This window comes from Alosa pseudoharengus, unplaced genomic scaffold (genome assembly GCF_046254945.1).
Source record: "Alosa pseudoharengus isolate Yale_2024_CS ecotype anadromous, Long Island Sound unplaced genomic scaffold, YU_APseudo_1.1 YU_APseudo_1.1_scf_11, whole genome shotgun sequence".
NCBI classification, from domain to species: Eukaryota; Metazoa; Chordata; class Actinopteri; order Clupeiformes; family Clupeidae; genus Alosa; species Alosa pseudoharengus.
The window spans coordinates 22,340,157-22,366,176 of NW_027468576.1; the positions used below are offsets into that span (position 1 = coordinate 22,340,157).

A 26,020-nucleotide genomic window follows, 5' to 3' on the forward strand; every position below is an offset into this window, starting at 1 on the left:
AACCGTATATTTTGCTAACCCGAAAAGAGAAGCCTGTAGAAAGTTTCTATACCTGTACATTTTAGCAGAAGGCTGCAACATAAGAAAATGTAAAAAAAAAACACAAGGGGTCTGCATATTTTATGAATTCACTCGATTTGTCCTATATCTATCTGCTTTCATTGTTTTTGAATCAATTTTTGACGACTAAAAGTTTGTTGTTGGATACATTATTCTGGGCCCCGTCCTGGTTTATCAGTGATTGACTGTAATTTGTAGATGTTGCTTGTTCAATGCTGTAACCTAGCTGCTGGAACATATAAGAGGTCAGGGGTCAGGGCTCTCGTGCAGCTCTGTCTTCCGTCAGCTCCTCTATCCTCACCGCCAGGCTGTCCATCAGGTCAAAGGTCACCATGGCACACTGAAGAACCTGCAAAGGCACCACAATAAGGAAAACCTCAACAAAACATCATGGTGGTCTCCAGGTCAACGTGTGGGTGTGGTCATTTACACACAGGTACCCCATGGCCCTTCTTTCCATCTGTCAAAGTATCTGTCAGCTTTAGGGTTAGTGTATCAGTGATGGTTTAGTGAGATTGATGCTTGACATTACCTGATGTTGTTCCATTTCAGACATGTCAGACAACTTCTCATCTCTCACATTGATTTCACGCACTGGTTTCTTAATTTTCCGAGCTTCTCTTCTCTCTGTGGAATGTTTCACATAATTATCAACTATGTCTATATATAAATGTTTTCTTGATAGTTCTAGGACATAGGCTCATGATTACCTTTATTGATGCAACTCAATGAAAATTATAGTGTATGATGTAAGCTAAAGCTGGTTCTTCCTACCCTTGGCTTTGTTCTTGTGGTTCTCTTTTAGAGTCTTGAGTTCGGAGCCGTAATAGGACCTGGACATGCTGAGGCAGACACGCAGGACCTTCAGATAGCTGCCAGCCAGCTTACACAACTCTGCCCACATGCTCTTCTAGGGAAGATACAAGCATATTAACCAATTATATTTATTCATTTAACATTTATTCTGTGTCTGTCAATACTAGTACTAGAGGATATGAGTGCCTACAACTACTAGTAAAAGTATAGTAGAAGAAGTGGTAGAAGAGGAGGGAATAGAGGGAAAAGCATGCTAAGTGTGCAACAGGTGTGTGAGACTGACTGAAACTACACCGCAATGGGGTGCTCGCATAATCTGGTTATGAAACTGTTGGGTTCTTTTGTGCTGCTGATACTATTCATCTTCGTTCTCTAATCAATGTTTTTTTATGAGCATATTAAACGTTTCATGATCACTGACCTTCAGTTACTACATACAATATTGGGTGATTATACATTTCCCTCAGCACCAGTTTATTGCTACAATATGTCATGACGGTTACTTACTGAAGAACTCTTTTCCTTCTCTTTGATAAGCAAGAAACGGAGCAAGTTGAGAGACTCCATGACTCTGTTGAAAAGACAGACATTACCATTACACCTTGGAAGTTAACTTTTCTCCTCTAACACATTTCAGATCATATCAAACTGGCCTCAAAACATTGCACCACCAAGGGGAAACATGCAAAACAGAGCCCAACCCAAAAGAAGATTAACTCCCCTCATCCCATTTGGCAAGGTGTATGATGAGGATGCTCATATCATTAACTGGAGAAAGCCTCATCAGCTGACATGGGACTGACAACCAGAGCCATTTATCATGTTATATAAGCATGTACAGTAAGTGGTCCTGCACATGACACCAGAGTCCCTGGGCCTGGATGCACTGTGTGTGTGTGTGTGTGTGTGTGTGTGTGTGTGTGTGTGTGTGTGTGTGTGTGTGTGTGTGTGTGTGTTCGTGTCCGTGTCTCTGTCTGCCATCTGCCCTGTGCTGGATCACTGGCATGACTCTCCAGGATACTCTCTGCAGCATCACATCCATTAATGATGAAGCAGGACAGGGCTGCCTTACATGCCTGCCAAGCCTCTGGTACCACTGTGCTGGGAGTGGAGTGTCTGACTGTTACGGGCAGTAAGTGGTTACTGAGAAAGAGGGATGTGAGTGCACATTTGTTAAAAATGACACATCTGTGTGTGTGTGCTCAGGGACAAAAAATGTTTTGTTTGTTTATTTGCTTGTTTTTTATTAGATAGCTGAAATCTGCCTTTCACCTTTCACCCAGCCACACAATTGCTGTTGTCGCAAAATTGTGTTGTCTCTGAGCTAACACGCAATGTGTCATTTCGACACATCACTTCTTAGAGTGTAGGTTTAGCAACTTGGAAAAGTCTTTAAATGGTTTTGGAAATGTACCTAACACCAGTAGACGGGAGATTAACTGGGAGCAGTTTATTAATGATCTAGAATGGGCTCAACTCTCCACATGGTGGTGAGCTTGAGTAAAGAAGCATATCAGTAGAAGTCTTTCTAATGAAGTGAGAAAACACAAGTAATTGTACAAGAGACTTGATGGTATGGACACAATCAGCTAGTTGCCCATAAATTAATCCAGCCTAGTAGTAGACGTAGACGTAAAGCTATTTTCAGTGGAGATTTTCACTGAAATTGTAAAAGTCTAGCATGTATGGGAAATCTGCGCATTGAGTTATCAAGAAATGATGATGGTGTTTATGTGTGTCACATGGGTAGACTAGGAAACATCTGCCACCTATAGAGACTGTTCCCACGGAGTGCTCCTGTCTTACCTGTCCATGCCATGCAGCAGGTCAGTCTCTGCTCCCTGTGGGAGACACAGGGCCAGCTGCAGCAGGGACAGCAGGTGCTCCCCTGAGAACCAACAGCTCACCTGCCCACACTGGACAGACACAGAATATAAAGCATGAAGCATGTGTACATGAAAAACACACCGTATACAGATATTTTTGTGTACAATTTGGACAATGTGTGTGGTTTTTAAAGATCTTGCATTTTGTTGAATGTTCATGTTCATGTTTTCCGTATTCTTACTGACTGAAACATTTACCGGTAAGCATGTGTTACCGAACTGGACTCAATTTATCTTACCCTCAATTGGTAAGTTTGGACACTCATTTAAACTGAAACTAAAATGGCACATTACCTTTGCAGGGTCCACCTGGTTCTTGATGTTTTTGATGACATGGCTTTCCACCCCAGCATGATGGCTGGTTGTCAGCACGCACCTTCAATTGGACACAACATTTGTAAGTATATATGTGACAGCATGGTCTTAAACATTATGTTTACACAGTACATCTAAAGAGACAAGACAAGTACAGTATACTCAAGACCTGAATATATAATTTAATGAATAAACATTTTTGACACATACATTTAAATAATAGATGAGTACAATCTCTTACCTGTGGTAACCTACTATACAGACTGTGTTTATTTTCTGAGTGAGTACTTAAGTGTAAAAAAGAAGTCACCATTTGTAGTTACTTGAGATTTTTTTGTTTTCTTACCTGAAGAATCTGTGTTTTGCTTCCCCATTCAGTTTATCTATGAAGAGCTGGAATACATGCAGCGCCCTTGTTTTCTGTGAAGAGATGACATGACCAAGGCTAGTTTTAATCTGGAGTCATACACTCTCATTTGTGATAGTCTTGTTGCAAAACTTACCAAATGCTTCATTGGACAAACAGTCATGATTTGCACCAAGTTCTGTAGGAGATAAAAAAATGATTACCTAAAAAAAGGATTTTAAGTAGATATGTATTTAACATTTGAAGGGATGGGATTGCATATTTTGAAGGGTATGTAAGGATACAGATCTATAGATTTTTATGCAGTTTGTTTAGAGGATATGTAATCTATGGTTTACATTTTATGTATCTAGTTGCCTCTTTTCTCAGTACACCTGCAATCACCTGAGGGACAGTGTAGAAGGACCTGAGCTCCAGGATCTCCACTGGTAGGGTGCAGCCTTCCACTCGCTCCAAACTCTTCTCACACAGATCCTAAGATCACAACACACATAAAGGGTTGTGCATTCTGTGTGCATACTTTTTCAACTTTGATCAAGGGGTTTTACTCAAAACCTCAAACACTCCTTGTCTAACCTACAGTAGATACCAAATGTGGACTGAAGTATCCTTACCAGGCCTTTTGTAAGCCAAGATTCATCTTTCCTGTCAGAGAAAAATAATTAACACTGTTATCAATATTATCACTTGGAACCGATGTTTCTGTTATTATTGAATTTTCATAAGTTAACATAATGTAACTCCATGCATTTGGCAGCATACCTAGCTGACAAAAGGTTTACGTAATCCATGTTGCACTGCAGGAGATAAACAGGGCTAAGAGGAGAGAGTACATAAGTCACGTGTTAGTTATTTTATGTGACATTTTAAAGCAAGATTGTAGGCTTTTAAATTTAGCCTAGGACACCAAGCCAAATTAACCTCCTCCACTTAGAGATATGTACGTCTGTCTTCTGTCTGTGACTGTTCTAGTGGCTTCAACATCGTACGCACAGTAGGCCACAAGGGAAATGACCTGACAGTTTTACAGGAATGTATGTGCGAGATATCCTATGTGGTTGAAAAGCAAATACAAGCCACAAGAAGCTCCCGAGAGGACCCACTGCTGTGACTCACGCAGCAGAGAAAGAACTGTCAGCTCAGGGATAAAAATAACTATTGCAAACGTTTTTATGTTCGTTTTCACATTTCTTATCCTACACAAGGAAAACAAAACTAGATGTACCGCAGACCTACATAATATGACCGCCGCTCAGTCCTGCACATTCTCTCCACAAAAATAAATCTCCTCCTCCATCCCCTACTCTTGCAACTTTTGTGTATGTAAATGAGTGTGTGCATGTGTGTGTTTGCTTTTGTGTATATGTGTGTTTCTCTGTGTGTGTGTTTTCGCTTGTGAGTGTGTGTGTGGGGGTAATGGGGTGTGTGCGTGTTTGTGTGTGTGTGCGCATGTGTGTTTGCGTGTGTGTGTGTGTGTGTGTGTGTGTGTGCGTGCGTGCGTGTGTGTGTGTGTGTGCGCGTGTGGGTGGGTTTGTGCATGCGTTTGTGTACGTGTTTATGTATGTGTGTGCGTGCGCCTTTTTCTGTGCCTGTGTGTGTAAGTATGTGCATGTGAGTCTGTGCGTGCATGCCTGTGTGTGTGAATGTGCGTGCGTGCATGTCTACTGTTTGTGTATGCGTGTGTGTTTATGTGTGTGTCTGTGTGTGCACTTGTCTGTGTTTGTGTGTGTGTGTCTGTGTCTGTGTCTGTGTCTGTGTGTGTGTGTGCGTGCATGCATGTATCTTTATGTGTGTGTTTGCGTGTGTTTATTCCACAAAACTTGGCATGCATTCAGAGGGTGTCATAATGATCCTACACTTCAGAGATACCTTACAACACCTCATTTTTGCTTTTTCATTTCTCAGTTAAGTCAGTTAATATGCGCAGCGGTCATAATAATGCTAGAAAGGGCTAAAACGGTAACTGGCCTTTTCTTCCAGCATTCAAAATGTGAAAGGGGAGTTGACTTCAAACCAGTGCACTTTTGATTTGTGTGTGTTCAGCTACTATGCAGTCTCTTGACCTATGCTGGATGAATGTATGTTAAACTAGCCTTTTGGCAGACTATAAAGCGAATAATCTTTTCCAAATATCTACAACTGCTACAACAACATTTTTAATAAAGTGCTTTTCAACGCACCCAAAGCGCTTTGGTCTGGCTGCTGGCCTACCTACCTAAAGATGGCAGGAAACGTCTCCATGGCAATAAGCTGGACAAAGAGGAGGTAGGCGAGACAGGCACGAGACTCTTCAGAGTAGCTGGCAGCCTTAGAGATGAACTCATCTTCCCTCCTCATTGGCTGGTGGAACAGGAGGACCGGCAGGGGCTTATGGATCGCAGTTAGTATGGCCTAAAAGGGTTCAAACAAACTACTGGTTTCGAGTGCATACTGTAGCCACGTCATTTGTCACTTTTTAACAGGATATGTGTCACATTTAGATCATCATATTGAACAGTTTATTTCTGGACTTCACCCCGACTATTTGGACAACTTGGACAACTAATCATTTTTGTGATAAAAATACATTTTGTCGTAAAATGGCATTGCTCAGAACAGAAGAACCAAAACACAGGTTTGCAGAGGCAGGCAAACACCCTTCCTTGAAGCTCTCATCTACAGTTAACTTTTCATTGGGTGGTAAGTCTGACCACACACAAGATGAAATAACCCTCAGGTCAATCAACACATTTAATTCATTCACTCGAGCTACGGGTTGCAACAAGACCCCGTTCAAACCGCAGCTCTCTGTGAACAGTGAGATCCAGCCCTGTAGTATCATGTGGAAGATGTGGCTTACCGTAATGCCAGTGGCAAAGGTCCAGAAGGGGCTACTGGGATCCTGCAGTATCGCCTGCAGCAGCGGCTCTCGTAGGCTCATCATGCAACTGAGGGCAGTGGAAGAGACCATGAGCGAAGAGGTCTCAGTGAAATCAGTCAATTTATTTTGCACTAACACGTGGGCCAGTGCTTATAACAGTGGAACATGGAAAGGAAGTCAGAGTTAATAAATCCTAGTGTATCATAAAATTGAATCTTAATACTTGCTGATGCATCATGATTTATTTCCACAATATATTTTGTTGTATGCTGTGAGTCTCTGAAACAAACTTCGGGGAGGTAAAATTGTTCTCAACTCTGACTTCCTTTTCCAGTTCCACTGTGATGCAACAGAAGAATGAGGTCTTGCACTATGTTGCGGACTTGCGATGTTATCAGAGTGTGAAATTAAGTAAATCAATATAGCAACACCTAGTATTCATATACACTATATAGACAAAAGTATTGAGACCCCTGCCACTACGCACACTGCAACTTTAAAGACATCCAATTCTAAATCCATAGGATAATCCAATATGGAATTGCCGTACTGAAAAAATATTGCGATACTACACTGATTGCTTTCTCCCACCTCTAGTTATCTCCTCTCCTGAACTTAGCATTGTTTTCATAAATGGCAAAGCACTGAGACACAGAGAAGACTCACAATTTGACTATATCCTCTCTCAGCCTGTCGTTCGCTGGGCCCTTTGCAGCAGATGCTGCTCCTTTCTTAGAGTCGACCGTCTTCACCTCCACCACAAAGGGCTGCAGGAAGTCCAGCAGGACGGCGCAGCACTTGCACAGGCCGTGCACGTCGGTCTTCTCCTGCTGCCTAGTGTAGGGCACGGGCAGCCGGGCCACCTGCCTCTGGGCAACCTCCAGCACGGCACCCACACACGGGCCCCTGTCATCCCCCAGCTGCAGCATCACTGCCGAATGAGAAAGAAGCCTGGACTTGTTAGCTGCACTTATAGTTCATCACCAGCAGGGGGACACAGAGGCAATGTGTCATGGGTACAATGTTGCGCTCTTTAGAAAAGTCTGACATTTGTTTACTCCTGGTCCAAATGAATGGCTTATTTTACCTATATTGACATAAAATATGATTGTGGCAAAGATTAGGGTCAGGTGGGTAGGCTGTTGACAGTTTATCACCTGTCTGGAGATGTGGGAGGAGAAATATAACTGTCTCGCCAATGAATCCTGGATCGCAGTCCTCCAGTTGTCCAAACAAGTTGTCAAAGACTTCCTTTGGTTTACAAGCCTGAACAGAGCATTGAGATTCACATTAGTATTACGATTACATTGCAGAGATACGGGATATGTTCTATAATGCCCACCAAAAAAATAATTTACCTGCACTAGGTGAGTGACCGCAGCCTCACAGTGCACAGGGTTCCGCTTCCTCTTCAGAACCTCTTTGACCAGTGGCTGTAGCAGCCCAAGACCCAGAGCCCTGACTATACCCTGCAACACAGGGAGGAAAGTAAAGGGAACAACAACCAAAAACAGTTAACACAGCATGTGTTTAAAAGCTACAATGTAGGTATGGGAGTTTAGTGCTTGGATGCCTCTGGGAGAATGAAATGGGAAAAATGTGTGTAGCAACAGCAAGGACTAAAGAATAATGGATGGATGGAATGAAATAATGAATTCGTTGATAGTCTTAAAACTGCACATTGACAGGAAATTGCATATTTTAAACACATTCGGAACCACAATGTTTTGTAAAAATCCCTAAACTATTCTGTCCTTTTTCATATAGCAACACTCTGGACTGAGTGTCCCTTAAGGCTGCCAGCAGAGCGAGAAATCTGACTGGACCTCAAAAACACCTTGGGGTCAGAGGTCAGTTCCATGGGCAAGAGGAGGAGGAGAGACATAGTGCATCCAGGGCATCAGTGAAATAGGTCCTGGTCTGTTCCCAGTGGACCAGCACATTTTGTCCACTCTCATGACTTAAAGGCTGTGGTATTTCTCAGAGAAAGGAGAATGGAGGCCCTGCACTATTACCCTCCAACATCCCTTTTCAAAGATGAAGTCCAGCCACAGATTTCCCTCATATAGGCATGGATTTCCTGCTCAGTTAATTAAGAAAGCAGAACAGAGGCTTGTTCATAATGTACAATAGTCTATGTATCTTTCACATGTTCTTTGTAGGTTTCCTTTTTTGAAGAACACTGTAAAAAGATAGGGACTGCAGTTTTCACCCAGAATATTGATATTTCACATATTTCATATTTAGGCCTACCTGGTTCTTTTCTTCTTTGATGAAGTCCAGTACCTTGGCACTCTCTCCTTGATCAATGCAGGCACTGCCAATTTGGATACAGAGTTCACGGTCCTTTTGCTTGAATTTGTTCTCTGGCGTTTTCCGCTGTGATCATCACCGAAGAAGAACCGCAATTTTATTTTAACCATGAGAGACCAAATGGTAGCCTAAATGCAATAGGCTTAGTGAATTCTAGCACACCAGTTGCATACAATTATTTGACAGAGTTGGTGATTGAGTTCATTTTATATTATTAAAGAAGAAATACAATTACTGAAGTTTACTGATACTTGAGGGAGTCCGGCCTAGCATAGTGCCACAGGCCATGACAGCACTGGTCCTAGATCAACTGAGTTTTGTTTCATCCCTCTAAAGCAAAAACGTCCGATTCTCTGACAATGGTGTCATTCTGATGATGTAGATCATTCACTCACCCATTTCTCTACGACGTCTTTGAATTTTGGCATTGCATAAAGTGTACACTTTCCAATTCCTCTTGTGATGACCACTTATTTAGACCACAATTAGCCTACAGATACGCAGATACCCAGAGAAAACGAATGTTTTCTAAAAACAAAGCGTCGCCTGTTGCTAAGCTCACGACTAGCTGAAGTAAGCCGTCGACACTGTGAGCAATGACAGGCGCTCTTCTGTAAAGCTCTTATCAAAGCAGTGTGCCTGAGTACTAATAGGATTATGACTGGGAGATGTAACATGGACAGAGGGCGGATAGAAACCTCTAGAATGGAAGAGCCGAGACGAGTGGGACAAGACATGCGACCTAGGTTGGTTCATCATCAAGACATTTCAAGCGCTAGACTTCTAGGCCTGGCCCTATTCCCAACTGCCGCTAAAAACGCAAATATTATCAGATCGGCAGATAGCGTCCGCTGGTCATGCCGCCGGTGTAACTAGTCATGAATATTAAGAAAATACATGAAATGATATTAAAATGATGTATGGAGTAGGCCTATAACTGAACAAATAAAAAAGATTTTAGACTAATAGTGCCAAAATATTGGGCAATTTGTCTGCAACCCTCCAGCGGACCGCCAGAGAACTGATGCACAAAACGTCAGCGGACCGCCAGGTATGCCCTCAGTGGGCCGACAGTGGTCAGCCAGCCTCTAGCCTATCTGGGTGGCATACACGCGACCCATTGGTAAACTAAAACTTAGATTAGGTTAGGCTTATTATGCTGTTGGCTGAAAAGGTGAACCAACTTACCCGCAACACCTCCCACCAAAGAAAATATATTGCCTCTTGCCATGCGTTTGATAGCCTAACCTAGCTATCAAAAACAAGAGTGTAGAATTGAGCTTGAAAGAAACCTTCAACCAACTATAGTCTAGTTAATGAGACCTCTTGATGGATGAGCAATTGGTTGTTCAAACAGGTGGCATTGTGTGCAGAATAAATACAGGTCGTTATAGCTTGTCTATTCGTCTCTTTCATGCAGGCTACAGGCCTCGTTCAATGACGCTTCTCCAAACACGCGCGTAAGGTGATACCCGCGCGCATCCTTCAAATTTCCTGTAACGGGCCCGATGGCTGTGCACAGAGGCCCTCGACAATGAAGCCTACTGATTTCAAAGTGAAGAGTATGTTTGAGCTCCAGGATTTCTGTCCACAGCTGCTGGTTTGGTTTGCTCAATCTATTGCGCTCCGCTGAAAGCTGATAACAAAAGACTGTCCAGGCAAATGCGAGGGGGAGGGTTAATTGCAAACTGGTGATTTGTTGTTTTTGTAGTTATTGACACTTTCTTAGTTGTAGTAGGCCTAGGTACACGGACAAAGATATATTACAGACATGGGGTTTCACATTGTCAGATGTTGACCCACGGCTTTCGTGTTGATCATATTTCACGAGATGAAAGGCCACTGAGGAAGCGGTAGCCTACTCAAGGACAGCAGTGCAGTACCGGGATTTTGAAGCACAGCTCAACAGCTGGCCTGCAAAATTTGGCCTCAGCCTCAGGGGTCTGGTCGGTGCTGTTATTCTGGTTTTGTAGACCTACCGGCACAGGCATTCACTATCACCATAGGCTGCAGATCCGATTTAAGGTCAGATGTGTAGGCCTATGCCTAATGACACCTGTGAAGGAGGACTGAATTCTCTAATGCGATAGAACACATTTAACAAAATCCTTTGCCTGGAGAGCTAATGTGAATTGTTTATGGCTTTCAAGTATTTCAGAAATAGTTCGTTGAATAGACATTCTTTAGGCTACACAAGGGTGTGAATATGACCGGAATAGAGGGAACGGGGTCTTGTTTACGTACTTATTAGTGTCTGCGCTCTCTTCTGAAAAGGATCAACTCAAACTCTTATGAATATTTTACAGCTCGAAATTCATCCTGCAGACTTGCAGTAACTTGCAGTAACTCTGGAGGGCAGTGGTATCTTTTTGTGCTGTGTGTTTTAATCTAGGGAGGAAATGCCATTATGGTGACCCCATTAATTCCTTTCGTGGTTATTTATCATCCATCCTCAATGAGGTGATCAGGACTCTGTATCAATGCTGCCCAGATTCAAGAATGTAAAAAAATAGATAGTAGGTCTAGGCCAGCATGAACAAACTTCTAGTAGTCGCATTCATTCTTCTTTGATGGTTTTGTTAATTAAATGGGCACACTCTTTGACATTCCTAAAATATATTTTAAACCCTGTTTGTGTTTGCGCCTCACCTGATCTGGCATCAGAGTCAGTGGGCTGAAGGCATTTAGAGAACAGCCGGCCACTGAGAGGCAAGGCTTAGGTCACTGCTATCACATGGCTATCTGCTGTATATTTAATAGGCACCAGCAACCAGAAAACAATTGTGTAACCTGACGACCTGATGAACTCATCACTGATCAGGACTGAACGTCTGAAAGGTTGTGAAAAAGTAGGATATGTGGAGATGTCTTATTCTGAGGACCGGGAAATAACATAGGAAAATGTATTTAGTGAATGTGAATTCACTAATTTCTTATCATATCATCTTATCATTATCTCATCATATTGGTTACTAACAAACCTTTACACAGAATAGGCTATCTAAAAACAGTTTAATTTGTTTTGATTCCTAATGCAGTGTTTAACTTTTAGGTTTTGCACTGTATTTCATTTTCCATTATATATCTCCATTCAGCTGTGTCTATGTGAGAGTTGCCATTTTTAACCAGAGTGAGCCTCAAAGACCCCCGGGAGACTGTGGCCAGAGCTGCCTAACTGCCCTCCCCCTCCCCAGGCCCCAGTCCACATGTCAGGAAAAACGGCCATGCTCAGGGCCTCTCCCCTGGGTCACTGCTCCAGCCTGTCGGTCTGCTTTTTGGTTGCTAGCGATGGATTTCTTCTGATTTCAGAAAGAGGAAATATTCATTCGGCCCAGATTTGAACCACTCAGACAAGTATGTGTGTTTTGGAGAGTGGATAGGCTGAGGTATAGAAGATGTATATGGAGATGTAGCCTGCAGTTTGGTGGATTGAAAGATCATGCCACCATATTTTATTTACCCATGAATCTTTTTCCCCCTTTTCTAAAGATTGATGCACTTGCCTAAAGCTTATGTTGAGATTTCATTGTCCTCATAGATCACAGAAAGGCATCAATCCATAATTCAGAGTGGCAAAATCATTTTATTTTCATATACAAAATTATAATTAGACAAAAACATTTTGTAATGGTTTTATTGGAGTTTAAACTGCTGGAATGATTTGTTTCAGTCTCAACCTATCAGGGAGACCCAGTCCTTTAATAATAGAAACAGAAACAAACAATAATTACAGCCTTTGTTTAAAAGAAGAAAATAAACTCTGATACCTCAAGTAACAGCCCAGTTGTCTTTTCTGTGAAACTGCCATTTCCATACAAACCAAATGATTCAGAAAGAAAACCTATGTTTGTGCACACATACCATTCTTTATGCCAGATAAAAAATTTCACTTGCTTACAGTGTGTTTGCCTGTATTGGCATCCCAGTTGTGTTTGCCTGAGTTGTCTGTCAGGTTAAAGATGCTAAGTTTTGGCCTCTCGTCCCAGTGTTCGATAAGGAAAAAGACCTGAAAACACTTCCTGTTTTGACTCACACTATGGGTGTCAGAGGGCCAATGGGAGGAACAGGGTACAACGGATCCATAGTCCTGCACTGTGACAGTCCTTGCAAAGCCTGCTTGCCTGTCTGTAAATCGGCATTTTGATGGCAATAACCGGTGTCAAGTTTGTTCCCAATCAATATAGTATAGAGCGGGAGAGCTTTATCGACACAGAGAACAGCATACTCCAGTCATAGACAACAAACACACACAGAGAGATACACGCTTGTGAGAGCGTGTCTGGCACTGATCAATAACCAGCTGTGTTGCCTAGCAGTCCGACTCATGCCTGCCTCCTTTCCTCCTCCCCTATCCATCCCTCCCTCCCTCTCTCTCTCTCTCTCTCTCTCTCTCTCTCTTTCCCTCTCTCTGTTTCTCTCTCTGCTGGTGCGTAAGGCTTCGTTACCCCTAGTGAAGGAGCCTCGTCTCCCATGGCAGCACCCCGCAGTGGCCCAGTCTGGGCCGCTACATGTGAGCCAGGCTGTCAGAGTGATTTAGTCATCCGCCGCTCCCCGCCGCCTTTTGGAGATGCTGACACAGTGTGTTTAGGGGGCCACCGGAGCAGGGTGTGGGGTGGAGTGGAGTGGGGGCTCCCAGTGTCTTGTTCAATGTGATGGAGGCTTTTAGCCTTTTCTGTTTTTTTCTCTGCCCCCCCCCCCTCTCTCTAAACACTCCCTTTATCCAGCTGAGTGCCTGCTCATGTGTTAGTGTTTCTGTTCATATCTCCGTGTCGCCTCCTGTATATTCACCCAGCTGCCTGAACACCTTTTGCCTTTTCATTTATTTTTCCCTCTTGCTAGCTTTCTGTCATCTTCTGCACTTTGCTTTTCATTTCCATTGTTGGAGCTGGGAGATTTGCACTTTCATAAACATAGAGCTGGGAGAGTTACAGTTTCATGAACTGTTGACAGTTGACTGTCACTCATTCATTCTTGTGTTGGTTTGACCATATCTTTTCATTAAGAGCAATTGTCACTCTGAGTGATTCACTTGATGGGCTAATCTTAATATAAATCTTATTGATGTTTTCCAGATTGATTTGAACTTGCATGCTGACACAACTGTTTGCATTCCTTCATTGTCACGCAATGTATCTATTTTTAGACCCTCAGCCAAAAAAAATAAAAAATAGATAATTCACCTTGCTTTCAATCACATTTCAATTATGCACACATACCAGTGCACAGCTACAGCTAGGTCGAGGCCAACCCTGTGAGCCCTCACCATGACTACACAGTCTTTACCAGACTCCTCACCCAGATTGGGAGGAGCAGCATCTCTGCCCTGCCGGTAGGAAAATTCAGGAGCGTCTGTGGTCGTATCGGGTTCCTCCTGCAATCATGAAAGTTTAACGGGCCGCCAGCGGGGAAACAGGGGCCTGGGCTCGAGTCACAACTCTGGCACAGATATGTCTCTCAGCCCACTGGCACCGCAGATCTGTTACCCCCCACCTCCCGGCCACTCCACCCTCGGCTTTTCAGCTCACCGCTGTACGGATGGTGGGGGATGGAGGCGGTAGGAATGAATGATGCTGGCTGCATTCCCATCTAAATCAACTGCCTATGTCTTCGGGATCAGGCAGCTTAACCAAGGGATAGGAGGATAGGTCCTTTTTGATCCAGATAGGTAGATTTCCATTCTGGAGATGCTGAGGTACAATTAATCAAACTGATTTGGCAGTTTTCTACTCAGAGGGAAGGATTTCTTTTTTCAACATTTACATGATGTACTTAAGATAAATTCTATAATGGATTTTTTGGATGTTTTTTTAATTATTATTATTATTATTTTATTATTATTATGCTCTACATTTGGGGGAATACAATGCATTCAAACATTATTAAACTCTATTCTCTCAGTGTAAATGTTAAAGGGGTATCTACAATGTGTAACTTTAGCCACGTTTATGTGTTTTTTTTTTCTCCTTTCAATCAGATTGAAATTAACCTGATTAAACCGAACTGTTTACATGAATGCTAAATAAAGTGATTGGTTTTGGAATATGCGTTTACATGGAACAAGCATTAGTCCTTTAGAAGCTCAGTCATAGTAGTGGAGCGGTTAAGTTCAAATAATGAGAAGTATTGTGCATTTTATGACTAAAGCATGACATTTTGTTCAGTGTCTCTACACACCTTGAAGTTTATTTTCAGACGTGGAGCCACTTCAGATCTGACCTCTGTGGCTAGATATTTGCTGTATAATATACACATCTTTTAGGAATAAAATATTTGTACAAGTCATTCCAGAATTCTACTGTGAAGATCTTACATTAACTGCCATTCAAACTGGTTGCTTGAGTTCATTATGACAGTTTCAAATGGAACCTTTAACTGGCAACATTCTAATCATATACAAATTTCTTTTTTCACCTTTAGACCTATAGTTTGGCAAATTAAATTAAGTAAGTTCTGATCATTAACTATATAAAAAAACTATTTGTAAGTTAGAATGGTAAATAATAATACATATAAAAAAACGCAAGGTTGCCTATAGTAAGACGTAGTAGTAATAGCACATGAGGCAGTACTATTGTACATTTTATTAATGTATTAAGCACTGTTCCTTCATTAATATTGGAAATTTGCCTAATTTATAAAGTTATAACAGATATATAGATCTAGGCAAGATGTACAGTATAACCAGACTTAAGGGCTCATGCACAGGTGAGAGAAACACTTCTAACATTCAAGAGGATATCAGAGATGCTCTCATGAAGGCCTGTGACCATGATCATGACAGTGATGCTATGCATTTGGTGAGAGCAGAACAAGTGGTGCGCAAAGAGATTTTTAATTCTATTTTTCACTTTGACGACTCATTCTATCCCAGTAGTCAGAATTATTCTGTCCCACCATCACTTTTTGCATTGATGTCTATGATCTTCGATGGAGCAAACATCAAACACCAAGCTCAACACAGACCACCATGGCTACAAACATTTCAAAGAAACACCCAGCAATCCTGAAAGAATTCCATGCTGGGAGGTTCGTTGTGCATAAGACATGCAACAAGTTCTCAGCCATTGTAATAGACCAGTGTCATGAACAGAACAATGCACTCATCAAAGGATCTGGTGGACCAGTTAGACTAACAGAGAATTCTGGGGCACTGCGACGCTGGATGGTGGCTTGGCCCGGCCCTGAAATTGCCAGAATTGTTATTGAATTGGAAAATGGAAGGTCGCCACAACCTGAAAACCATCACCAGCATTGAGCAGCACAGGAAGCATGTTAGGTCCCTCATAACAGTGATTGAGGAGATGGGTAACCCATTTCTTGAAGAGAGCCAAGATCTGCTGGTCCTTGATACCAATGACATCAAACTGCATGGGAGACATGGAAATCTTCCACAGAAGTTACTGAAGCTTTCAATGAGCTCATGCAATTGAAGAATGATCAGAGTGAACTGCTGGAGCGCTTTATAGTGCTAATGTATAGGACAAGTGACATCATGGTGAATGAGGCCAGAAAACCTGTTTGCAAAGAAATCTAGAGTTTTAGAGAACATCCCACCCACAAAGGCTGCACTTGAGCAACATATTAAGCGGGCCAAACCATAATGCATAAGAAAGACTTAATAAACTAATGTTGAACAAATATGCCTTTAGACCCCTCTTGAAAGACCCAAAACTATCTCAGGAACAGAGAGCACTGGGCAACTCATTCCACTAACAAAGAACCACTGAGGAAAACAGTCTTGAATTTGAACTAGCGTTTATGTCTGGTCGACACAACATCATCAGAAGTCAGGAACAGATGTATATAAACTTAGTTGTGCTGTGTTGACATCATGAATATAAACTTTCTTTTTACAACTATCAATCCAGTTGCTACAGCTTTCATATCCATTATAGGCATAGTAAACATATAAAGTCCAAGAACCACAACCATATAAGGTGAAGATAAAATCAATCCCAGGAGGAAGTACACAGACACATAATGCAAGTAAGCATTGAGTGCCCAACTTTGTGACACCTCCAAGTGGGCAGGTCAAAACTAATTGAGAAAGTAATCAATTTTGCATTGAACCCGGAAAGGAGATATGTCTACTCTCTAAAATATTCTATATATTTTAATAATGGTATTCTCCTTAATGGTAATCCTTAGACTGGAAAATCCAGACCCTGATAATCTAGAAACTGGCCCAACTCGAGGGGCGGCACCAAGCATTTGAAAATCTCACTGCACGCAATTGGATAACACTATGACCAATGTTTACTGACTGATTCGTTGCTGCACTGCCGTCATTTGTTTAGCTCGCCTCTGGCCCGCCTATATCAGATACACCGATGTGATTGGTTACACAAGATGCAAGGGGTAAAAGTAACGTGCATTATTGCTCATTGCCGGAGTCTCTTGCAGAGAGAATTCAAATTATGCTCTTGTGAGAACTCTGGATTTCCAGGGTAGGTAATGCTGACAATTCTCTGAAACTCTTACACAGTAATTTTGCTTATCAGTTGTTCTACCTCATACAAATCCAAAAAAGCCACAATAAACATTAATGAGAAAAAAGAAACATTATAAACAGGAAAGTAGCATTTACCCATAATCCCTAACTGCTTTGTATCAACTGTGCCACTAGTTTATGGGACAATAACACCGATTTCTAAGTTATTTGAACAATTGTCGTGAATCATAGTCAACTTCAGACATCAGACAGGATGGCAGCCATTCTAGACCACTCTTCCAGAGGCCTCCCATGGCTGCTATGAACCGATCCATTGTGGCTGCAAAAGGGTGTACTATGCGTTGCAGGTGCAAGAAGGCCGCCTTCAAGTGCACTGATCTTTGCTCTTGCTCAGGAGACTGTTAGCCTGGACACAGCCAAAAGAGACATGCCATTAAAAAAGGAAAACATTGTTGAGACAAATACTTGTGTTTTTTTGAAAGGGGTCCTTATTAAATTGCTCTTTATCATATTATTTACTATCTACCATTCCACTATGTATCTATCTATCTATAGGCATAGCAGTATAGGCCTAAAGGTGAAAAAATCACATTTGTATGTGATTAGAATGTTGCCAGTTAAAGGTTCCATTTGATACTGTCATAATGAACTCAAGCAACCAGTTTGAATGGCAGTTAATGTAAGTTCTAGATCTTCACAGTAGAATTCTGGAATGATTTGTAAAAATATTTTACTCCTCATAGATGTGTATATTATACAGCAAATATCTAGCCCCAGAGGTCAGATCTGAAGTGGCTCCACGTCTGAAATTAAACCTTAGGGGGTGAAGATTATATGGTGAAACTTTCATGCTTTAATAATAAAATGCACAATTGTTTTGCTTATCAGCCTAACTATAGAGGGTTGAAGTGGACAAATCAAGGATCTTTGTCCTAGTTGTACTGCTGCCATGGAAACTTATTTGTTTACGTCACTGTGCATCATTTAGGCTACACATAGGGAACACCTGCGCAGAAATAAGAACTGTATCCTCCAACAAACGGAGTAGCCTACCTGTTTACATGTGGAATTTTCAATTGATTGGATTATCAGAATGGAGTCAGATTGGGCTGAATCTGATAGGTTGAGGTGTTTAGGCTACATGAGGCATTTATATTCCGATTGAGCCATTAGCTTACTCTGTTTGTAATCAGATTAAAAGTGTAAATGCAAATGGGCTGCTGCTTCGTGGCTCTGATCCAATTTGAATTAGCCTGCATACATTTTATTCAGTCGCTGTTGAGGGTGCTAAAACCCACAAAACACAAACTAAATCATCCTTCAATTGAATGCTTATTGGCAAGGGCGCTGCTAAATAATGTGGGCCCTGTAACAGACAATAATTCTGGGCCCCCTGATAATATATACCGGTAGTTTTCTTGGGGGGGGCTCTCTGGGGGCCTCCTGTCACTTCTGGGCCCTTAGTCATCCTAACCCTCCCCGCTGGAACCCCTGCTTATCGGCTCTCAATAAGCTACTAAAAATAAGCATAAAATACACGCTATACCATGGTATTTGAGAATTTGATGGGCTGAATGGTGTTCCTGGCAAACAGGATGCTGTAGGCCTACAGAATATGGATATTGGTAAGTGCATATGCAAAACGGCAGCAACTTTGGTACCGTCTAAAGTGTCCTTTTTCCCTTTTCACCACTCTTTTCTTGCTATATTTTACTTCCTCTTTTTCACTCTTGTTCTTTCTTTCTCTGTGTCATAGGGACTTTGATCCTGGTGGAGAATGACACATGGGTGGGCATTAGTATAGGCCTCACCACAGTGCTGCAGCATGCTCCAATCATTCATTAAATCACAACATCAAAAGCAACTTTACTTGAATGCCCCAGCATAAATTTTTTATCAGCTCTGAGAATAAATCTTTTGTCATTTTCTCTCTTCCTTACTCCCCCCCACCCCCTCTAACATTCTCTCAGGCTCTTTTGGTTCTCTCGCTTTTTCCACTCCTCCGTCATCCTTGCTCCTCCACTCCCCTCATCTTACCTGCCTCTCTCTGACGTTAACCTCATATTTCCACCTGCATGCCTGGCTTGCTACTCTTGTGAAATGGATCTTATGAATTTTTCAACGAGATTCATAGCTGCAATCAGACATGTTAAGTGAGAGAGTGTACGAGAGGGCAAAATCATCTGTCTTGTGTTTGCTCTCATGTGCTTGAACTCCCCTTCCTCATGAAATCACACTCACTTTGAGCGGAATAGATTTGAGGAGATTTGAAAGATGTAAATGTGGGGTTTGACAGCAAACCACACTAGGGTTTTTACAAGTTTCCTGTTTTTTTTTTTTTTGGTCGCTGGCTCTGATAATTCCCCACGCTGACACGTGAGGAGGGATGTGTAACTGTTCGTTGGTGCTTGTCCACCCCTGTGCTCGTGCATACCCGACTTTGACAAGCCCACATACGACTCAGCGCCATTATCAACGAAAAGCGAGTGTGGTTCTTACATAAAAGATTTGTACAAAGCTCTTATCCATGTCGCATGTGTGTTTTCTGGGATGGTGCTGTCACATCGTATCTTTTTCCTAGAAAAAAGTCCTTTGTTATTCAACCCTCTTAGGGCTACCAAACTGAATCCTTTTAGCTCCCAAGTCTAGATTCATCAGCTGACAGACCTAATACTCATGAGAAACACACAAGAGTAGAATATTTGTAGCCTAATATACCATTTTTGAAAACATTTTGTCCTACAGACAAAAATTCTGACAGTAGGCTTAGACCCTAAACAACATTTAAGAGTTATGATGGGTCTTTTTAAAACAAATATTGACAAATTTGTAGCCCAATTGGTTTGAGCTCATCTTTATAAAAAAATGATATAAAAGAAAGCAAGAGTGTTTTTGTCTTAACAAAGCAGATTCAGAGACTTCTCTCACAACCTCTTCCCCTTCCATCCACCAATCTCCCCACCCACTCACACACACACACATCACACACTCGCTCCACCAGAGCGACAGCTAGCATCCAAATAGTGTAGTGATATGTAATGCTAAACCAGGCGGATAAACATGTCTTTAAATGAGCAGGCGACCTTGCAAACCTCCCTTTCATCGGGGCTGGGTTGGGGGGGGTTGCTTTCTGCCGGATGCATGCTGTCTGAGGCCCTGGAGACCCCCTCTGCGTTGGGGGGCTAATGGAAAGCTTTCAGAGCTTTAAGCTCCAGAAGCACGTCGGCTCACATTTGGGCCACTGTGGCCAGGCTGATATGCCACTGGCTTGCGGTCACTGCTGCCGGCCCATCCTACTCTTAAGTCACCTCCCACCCCACCCCACTCCAAACATGTGCACACGCACATGCATGCACACACGCACACACACACAAAAACTGTCCCCACCCGCTTCAATATCTCCGAGGACACACGCGAACGCACACACGTACACACACTCACTCAACCAATAGCCCCCTCCTCTCAAAACGGACTTTTAGAGTGCTTTGGGAGTGAGGGGGGAGCCCAGGGACCTGCCATGTTAAACAGTCCTGAAAACAACAAGGACTGCAGAACAAAGTGTGCAGCATGCGTGTGTGAGGAGAGAAGGAGAGACAGTGAGAGAGAGGAGGGTGGGAGCATAAAGAGGGGGAACCATGCGTCCTGTGAGCCAGCCAGCCAGCCACCCTTCTCCCAGTGCACCAGAGCAGAGGTGTCATCTCCAGCTGGGAGGTCTGGAGGTGGGGTGAGGGTTAGGTGGCAGCGTTGATGACCAGGCACAAACCCCTTCGCCAGTCAGCCTTAAGATGAGCTGGGGGAGGGACGCGTTGGTCCAAATTCAAGTGCAATGGTGCCAGCCCAGAAGGCCGTTGTTAGCTGCCTATTTGACTTATGAGTGGGCACTGTCTCCTCGAGGTGTCCAAGGCTCTGAGTGGAGGACATAAACTGACTTTAACTGTCAAACCATTCAGTTTGGCCCACTCTGTAGTTCATTTCATTAAAAAAAAAACATGACTTGATATTGATACAGTTATCACAAAATTAAAAATCTTAGTATAAAAATAATTTTTGCCTAAATCTGTATGCTTCTTCAAAACCACGGTATAATCTGCAGTAGGTGTAAGTGAAGTCCATACAACTTGAACTGAATCACAGAACACTTCAAGAGAAAAAAACTTTAATTTGTTTAAAGACTATGTTGTCTTTTTTACGTCTCATTCTCTTCCTCCATTTTTTTTTGTCTACATCCAGAATCATGAATAATTTGTGCCTTCGCCTCACTGGCTGGTGACAGCTGTGCGGCTGGCCTGCAGTCTATTTTTCAGCTCCGAGGTGAATAATGGATAAGGCCCTCGCGCAACAAAAGAACCTGTCCTAGGCTGAGTCCCACCTCCCTGATGGCTGTGTAACTCTTCTCTCTACGCACCCAACACAGAGAGGTGGGGGGGGCAGAGGGGATGGACAGGTGAGGGGCTAAAAGTTGCCCTCTCACTCCCCATCCCTTGTGATGTGATGTGGGCCTACCTGCGTAGACTGAAATGGACTCGCGCCTTTCCTTCATGTCATAGCATAAAATGTAGTATTTTAAACAGTACTGGCAGATTTTTTTATCATTATTATTGTTTTGAGGTATTAATTAGTGTTCTTAAAAGGCATCACAGTCAGGGGTTTCTCATTTTTGTTCAAACAAACTAGCCATTTTATTCAATTGCACTTATCTTTTAAGGTAACAGAGTTGTCTGAATACTGTTGAGTTTTTCCTTTCTGTGATGTATGCGTTACACGCTGATCAATCTCAGTCGAAAGTTACTGGGATCCTCTTATCTTTTCACTTCCATCTTGGCTCTGTTGTTGTTAACACAGGAGAGGTTTTCCATGTGAGGGTACTCAAGACACAACAGTTTTCAGATTCAGATTTACGACTGAGATTCTTATCTCTAGACTTCAGTTTTAGGCGGGCCTTAGTTTTAACCAGGTGCCAGTGTGAACAGTGTGATGTGTGTATGAAGTCAAAACACTTCCAATGAGGTGGTGTGCTTTAATGTTTAGAGGCCTCAGGGCTTTTCTATCATTATGTTGCACACGTACACACCCAACCACGCACACTCTCTCCCTCTCTCTCTCTCTCTCTCTCTCTCTCTCTCTCTCTCTCTCTCTCTCTCTCTCTCTGTATTCGTCCCCATAGCTGATAACAGATGTGATGTGCTTTGTCTGTGCCAGTCACCATTCTCCAGATGCTCTGCCCAATCCGTGACTGGGCCTGTATTGTTCTGTTGCTGAGTCAGGTGGCTGTGTGTGATTTGGTCTTCCTTTTCATGCTGCAGGTAGGACTCATCACGCACCTCTGAATCAACACGGCAGGCAGGCCCTGTGGCCCTGACATGGCTGTTTGTTTACATGGGCTTTGGAGTGCCGGTGGGGCGCAGAAAAGCTGCTGCATGGGCTAAATGTCAGCTGTGAGTCCCTGGAGGACTGTTGGTCAGGCAGCATATGTCCTGAGGAGCCTGGGTAAGATGCCCTTGGTGATGGTGATGGGTCTTTCTTATTAAAAAAAATTGCAACAATATGTGTATAATTCTCATTTATTTATCAATAAGTTAAAAAAGTTGAAGTTAAAAACAAACTTTACACTAATTCAACAAGCACAGGCTTGTGAATCTTTTCAGTCTTGCAAAAGATTGGTCATAAAATAAGCAGAGTCTCTTTTATATTTCATGTTATGTTTCACATCAATTATATATATGTTGCCGAAAACCCATGAAGCGCTGCATTTTTTTCATAGCCTAATTGCACAATCTTGTCACCAGCAGTGAGATATTATTAATCCTGTTTACTTTTTACACCGTGCACTTCCACAACACTACAAATAACTGTTTCATGAGTGTTAATGTTTATGTTTAGCCTGTTAGTTTGTTTCTCTCTGTTTTCCCAGTGTCACTGCATGCCTGCATGCTTGTGTGTCTGTGCATGCATGCATGTATCTCTGTGTGAGCACACACACATATCAGTGCATGCATACGAAGCAGTGTTGTTGCCTGAGTCTGCATTATAGGGTTCAGACAGAGAGAAAAAAGCTTGGATTTGTGGCCCCAGAATGCCTTGCTCTGATTACTCGCCCACTCCAATTGATCGGGCTGTTTCAAGACTCCTATTCATATTTCATATGCCTGGGGGCAGTGGTCTAACAGCTCTCAAACCCTGGGCACAGAAATCTGGCCCGCCTGATGGCTCGCCTGCCCATGGACCCCATACACTAATCAAGCTGCACAGGCTCAGGCTGGCCTGTTCCTCGTATACAAACACAGGAGCTTAAAAGGCCAGGGGTGGAGGAGGGAAAAGCATCTGTCTGGATGAGTGTAAGTGCTCCCGATCGCAGAGGCATTTTAGATGTGATTTTTAAGGGTCGTTTGTTAAATACAGTGAGCACATTTGTACTAGTAGTCTTTTATATACACTTATAACGTAGGCCTACATTTGTGATGTTTATTATAGCACTAACACTACTTTTTTATAATTCATATTTTTACTTGATTTTTTTAAAAATATAAGTTTTTCAGTGTGAATATATAATAACTAATATAACAAATTATTTTTATATATATATATGCGTATATATGCGCATATATATGTAATGTTAAGTAAAATATATATATACAAAAATATTTTCATACATTAAAAACCAAAGACATGAATCATTGACATTGATATTCATGCCTGTGCCACTGTCAGTGACATGTCATATCACAACAGAAATTGTGACCAGACAGAACTGTGACATGTGGCTGTGGTTCAACCCTATTTGAGACACGACACACATTTCAGTAGGCTATATCATCAGAAATTACTGGAAGCCATTTCCATTTTCTGACCTCTCTTCCAGTCAAGTGATCAACATCCTGCCATTTCTGTCACAAACATGACCATCGGTGACAACGACATTTCCACTGTTGTGACTCAGTCCTTCACGTCACGTCATGTCATGCTGTTTGTGGCAGTCTGTACAGGTGAGCAGGGAGCAAATGGCCAAACCGGTCACTGAAATGAGATGTGCTGAAATGTGACCCTAATGATGGTGACCACACACTCCGTCTTTGATGTTTATGCTGCTTTATAACTTTATTGCAAATTTGGGACGTCAAATGACTCTTTGACTACATGAATAAAGGCAACAATCAGCCTAATGAACCCTTTGAATGGAAACGAAAGAGGGCACCTAAGACTAAGAGCAGAGGATCCTCAATATATGGCATAATTACTAGCCTACCACGAGTGTGTCCAACATGTCACTATCCAATATATTCTGTTTGGTAATGTGTTCACTCATTATGGGCAGATCACATTGCAAGAACGCATTTGTTTGTTATTTTAATGCTAACATATTGTGGGCTAATGTTCAGTCATTAAAAACATGTCTCAAGGTGATAAATGATTCAACACTTTGCGACATTTATATTTCTCTAAGCTACATTTTTTTTTTAGACATATGGAGAGAAACATCTAATTGTGTCCTTACACTCTAAGGTAAATAAATATAAATAAAGGTTTAATTCATTTGTTTTGTTGGCAGCACCACTATCCGAACATATTGAGCTTCCAGAGGTTGGCACAGACTGCAGTTATGGGAACCCTCCATAATTCCGTTCATCCGTTCGGCTATCAGCAGGGAAGCTGAATAAAGTAGGCTGTGCATGCAGGCTTCCCGTGTTTTTTCTCTCTCTATTTCGTTCTTTCTACCCCCCTCTCTACTAACCACACATTTTCCATGCATTTCCCTGTTCTTCTTAGTATATTCTTCGGGGGTTTAAAATATTCAGTATTTTCGCAGGCCGCAAAGTTGTAAGATTTAGGGTAACTGAGGCATTAAAAATCCTTGTGAGTCAGTGATTTCAATCAATGTAGAGGAGAGTAGTGTGATTGTGTCTTTAAGTAGGCTAGGCACGGTTCTGTTTATGCTGCCACAGAGACAGACAAAAATGTGAAAACTGGTGCTTTGTAGGCCTATTTTAAAATGAAGCGAATGCGCTTTTCTCTTTGCACACTGACTTGTTTGCTATGTGCTGTGGATGTCAATATATTTAACTAGGCTATATTAATAACGATGCGTCAATTTATTATGAAGTTGGGGTGGGGGCCGCGCTGACTATGAGGAATAGACACTTTACTGTTTCCCCGAGGAGAGTTCATGCCCCGGGGACATGTTGTGATGGGTGAGACCTTTAATGTTTTGGCCTCTGTCCATATGTTCCGCAGGCGTGAAACAAACTCTACCCGTCAAATAGACGTTCACTTTTTTACCTGTTAACAGGTAACTCTCAGGGTTGTTTAAGTATAAACACCAACAAATAATTGCTGTGATTGTAAAAACAAAGTGTCTTACCCAAGAGGCGCCCATGCTCGTGTCAAATTCTCGTGACGCCGATTTATTGTTTCAGATTTATCAGGTCTTATTTGGGAACTTTGCGTTAGTTGGGCTATTTAGGCTACGGGTCTTGCCATTTATAACAAACAATTGGTCAGTAGGCCTACATGTGTTCAGCTGATTAAAAGCTTATTAAAATGGAAAACCAAGGATGAGAATCCGATTTCTTCTGGAGGGCCAAGCTATTTAGTTCCTCGAAAAGAATTGAGCTCTAATGTTATCAGTAATTTTAATATTAGCAAAAAGGTTTTCACCAGTAAAAAGCTAAAAGTATCGTTGTGTTTCATTTCACCTTTGAAAAGATGGTGCGCTTTATAAATAATAAAAGAACACTAAACCTAAATGTAATCCTTTCCAGGGCTTGACGGCTCCTGAATACAGTCTTTGTGACACTCGACTTATTCCTGTGGTCTGCTATCAGATTTCCAGTAAAATAGCCAAAGGCAAAAAGCACTTTATGGAGCCGTTACATGCCGTTAAAATATAGCCTACACCAAACCACCACGCCATCACAGGCTGTTGGAGAATACTTGCAAATGTCTTAATAGTGCAG

General features: G+C 42.2%; 1 protein-coding gene across 1 annotated transcript; it reads right to left on the reverse strand.

Moving 5' to 3' along the window:
• Positions 1-270: 270 nt before the first annotated feature.
• Positions 271-9,045, reverse strand: glmnb (glomulin, FKBP associated protein b). Its single transcript, XM_076275404.1, is given in 18 exon segments — positions 271-409; positions 593-687; positions 835-970; positions 1,384-1,447; positions 2,683-2,783; positions 3,057-3,138; positions 3,424-3,497; positions 3,581-3,622; positions 3,829-3,918; positions 4,059-4,089; positions 4,207-4,260; positions 5,660-5,784; positions 6,284-6,371; positions 6,956-7,235; positions 7,462-7,570; positions 7,663-7,773; positions 8,558-8,683; positions 9,013-9,045. Coding segments are annotated over 18 exon segments (1,737 nt in total). The 3' UTR covers positions 271-313.
• Positions 9,046-26,020: the final 16,975 nt, after the last annotated feature.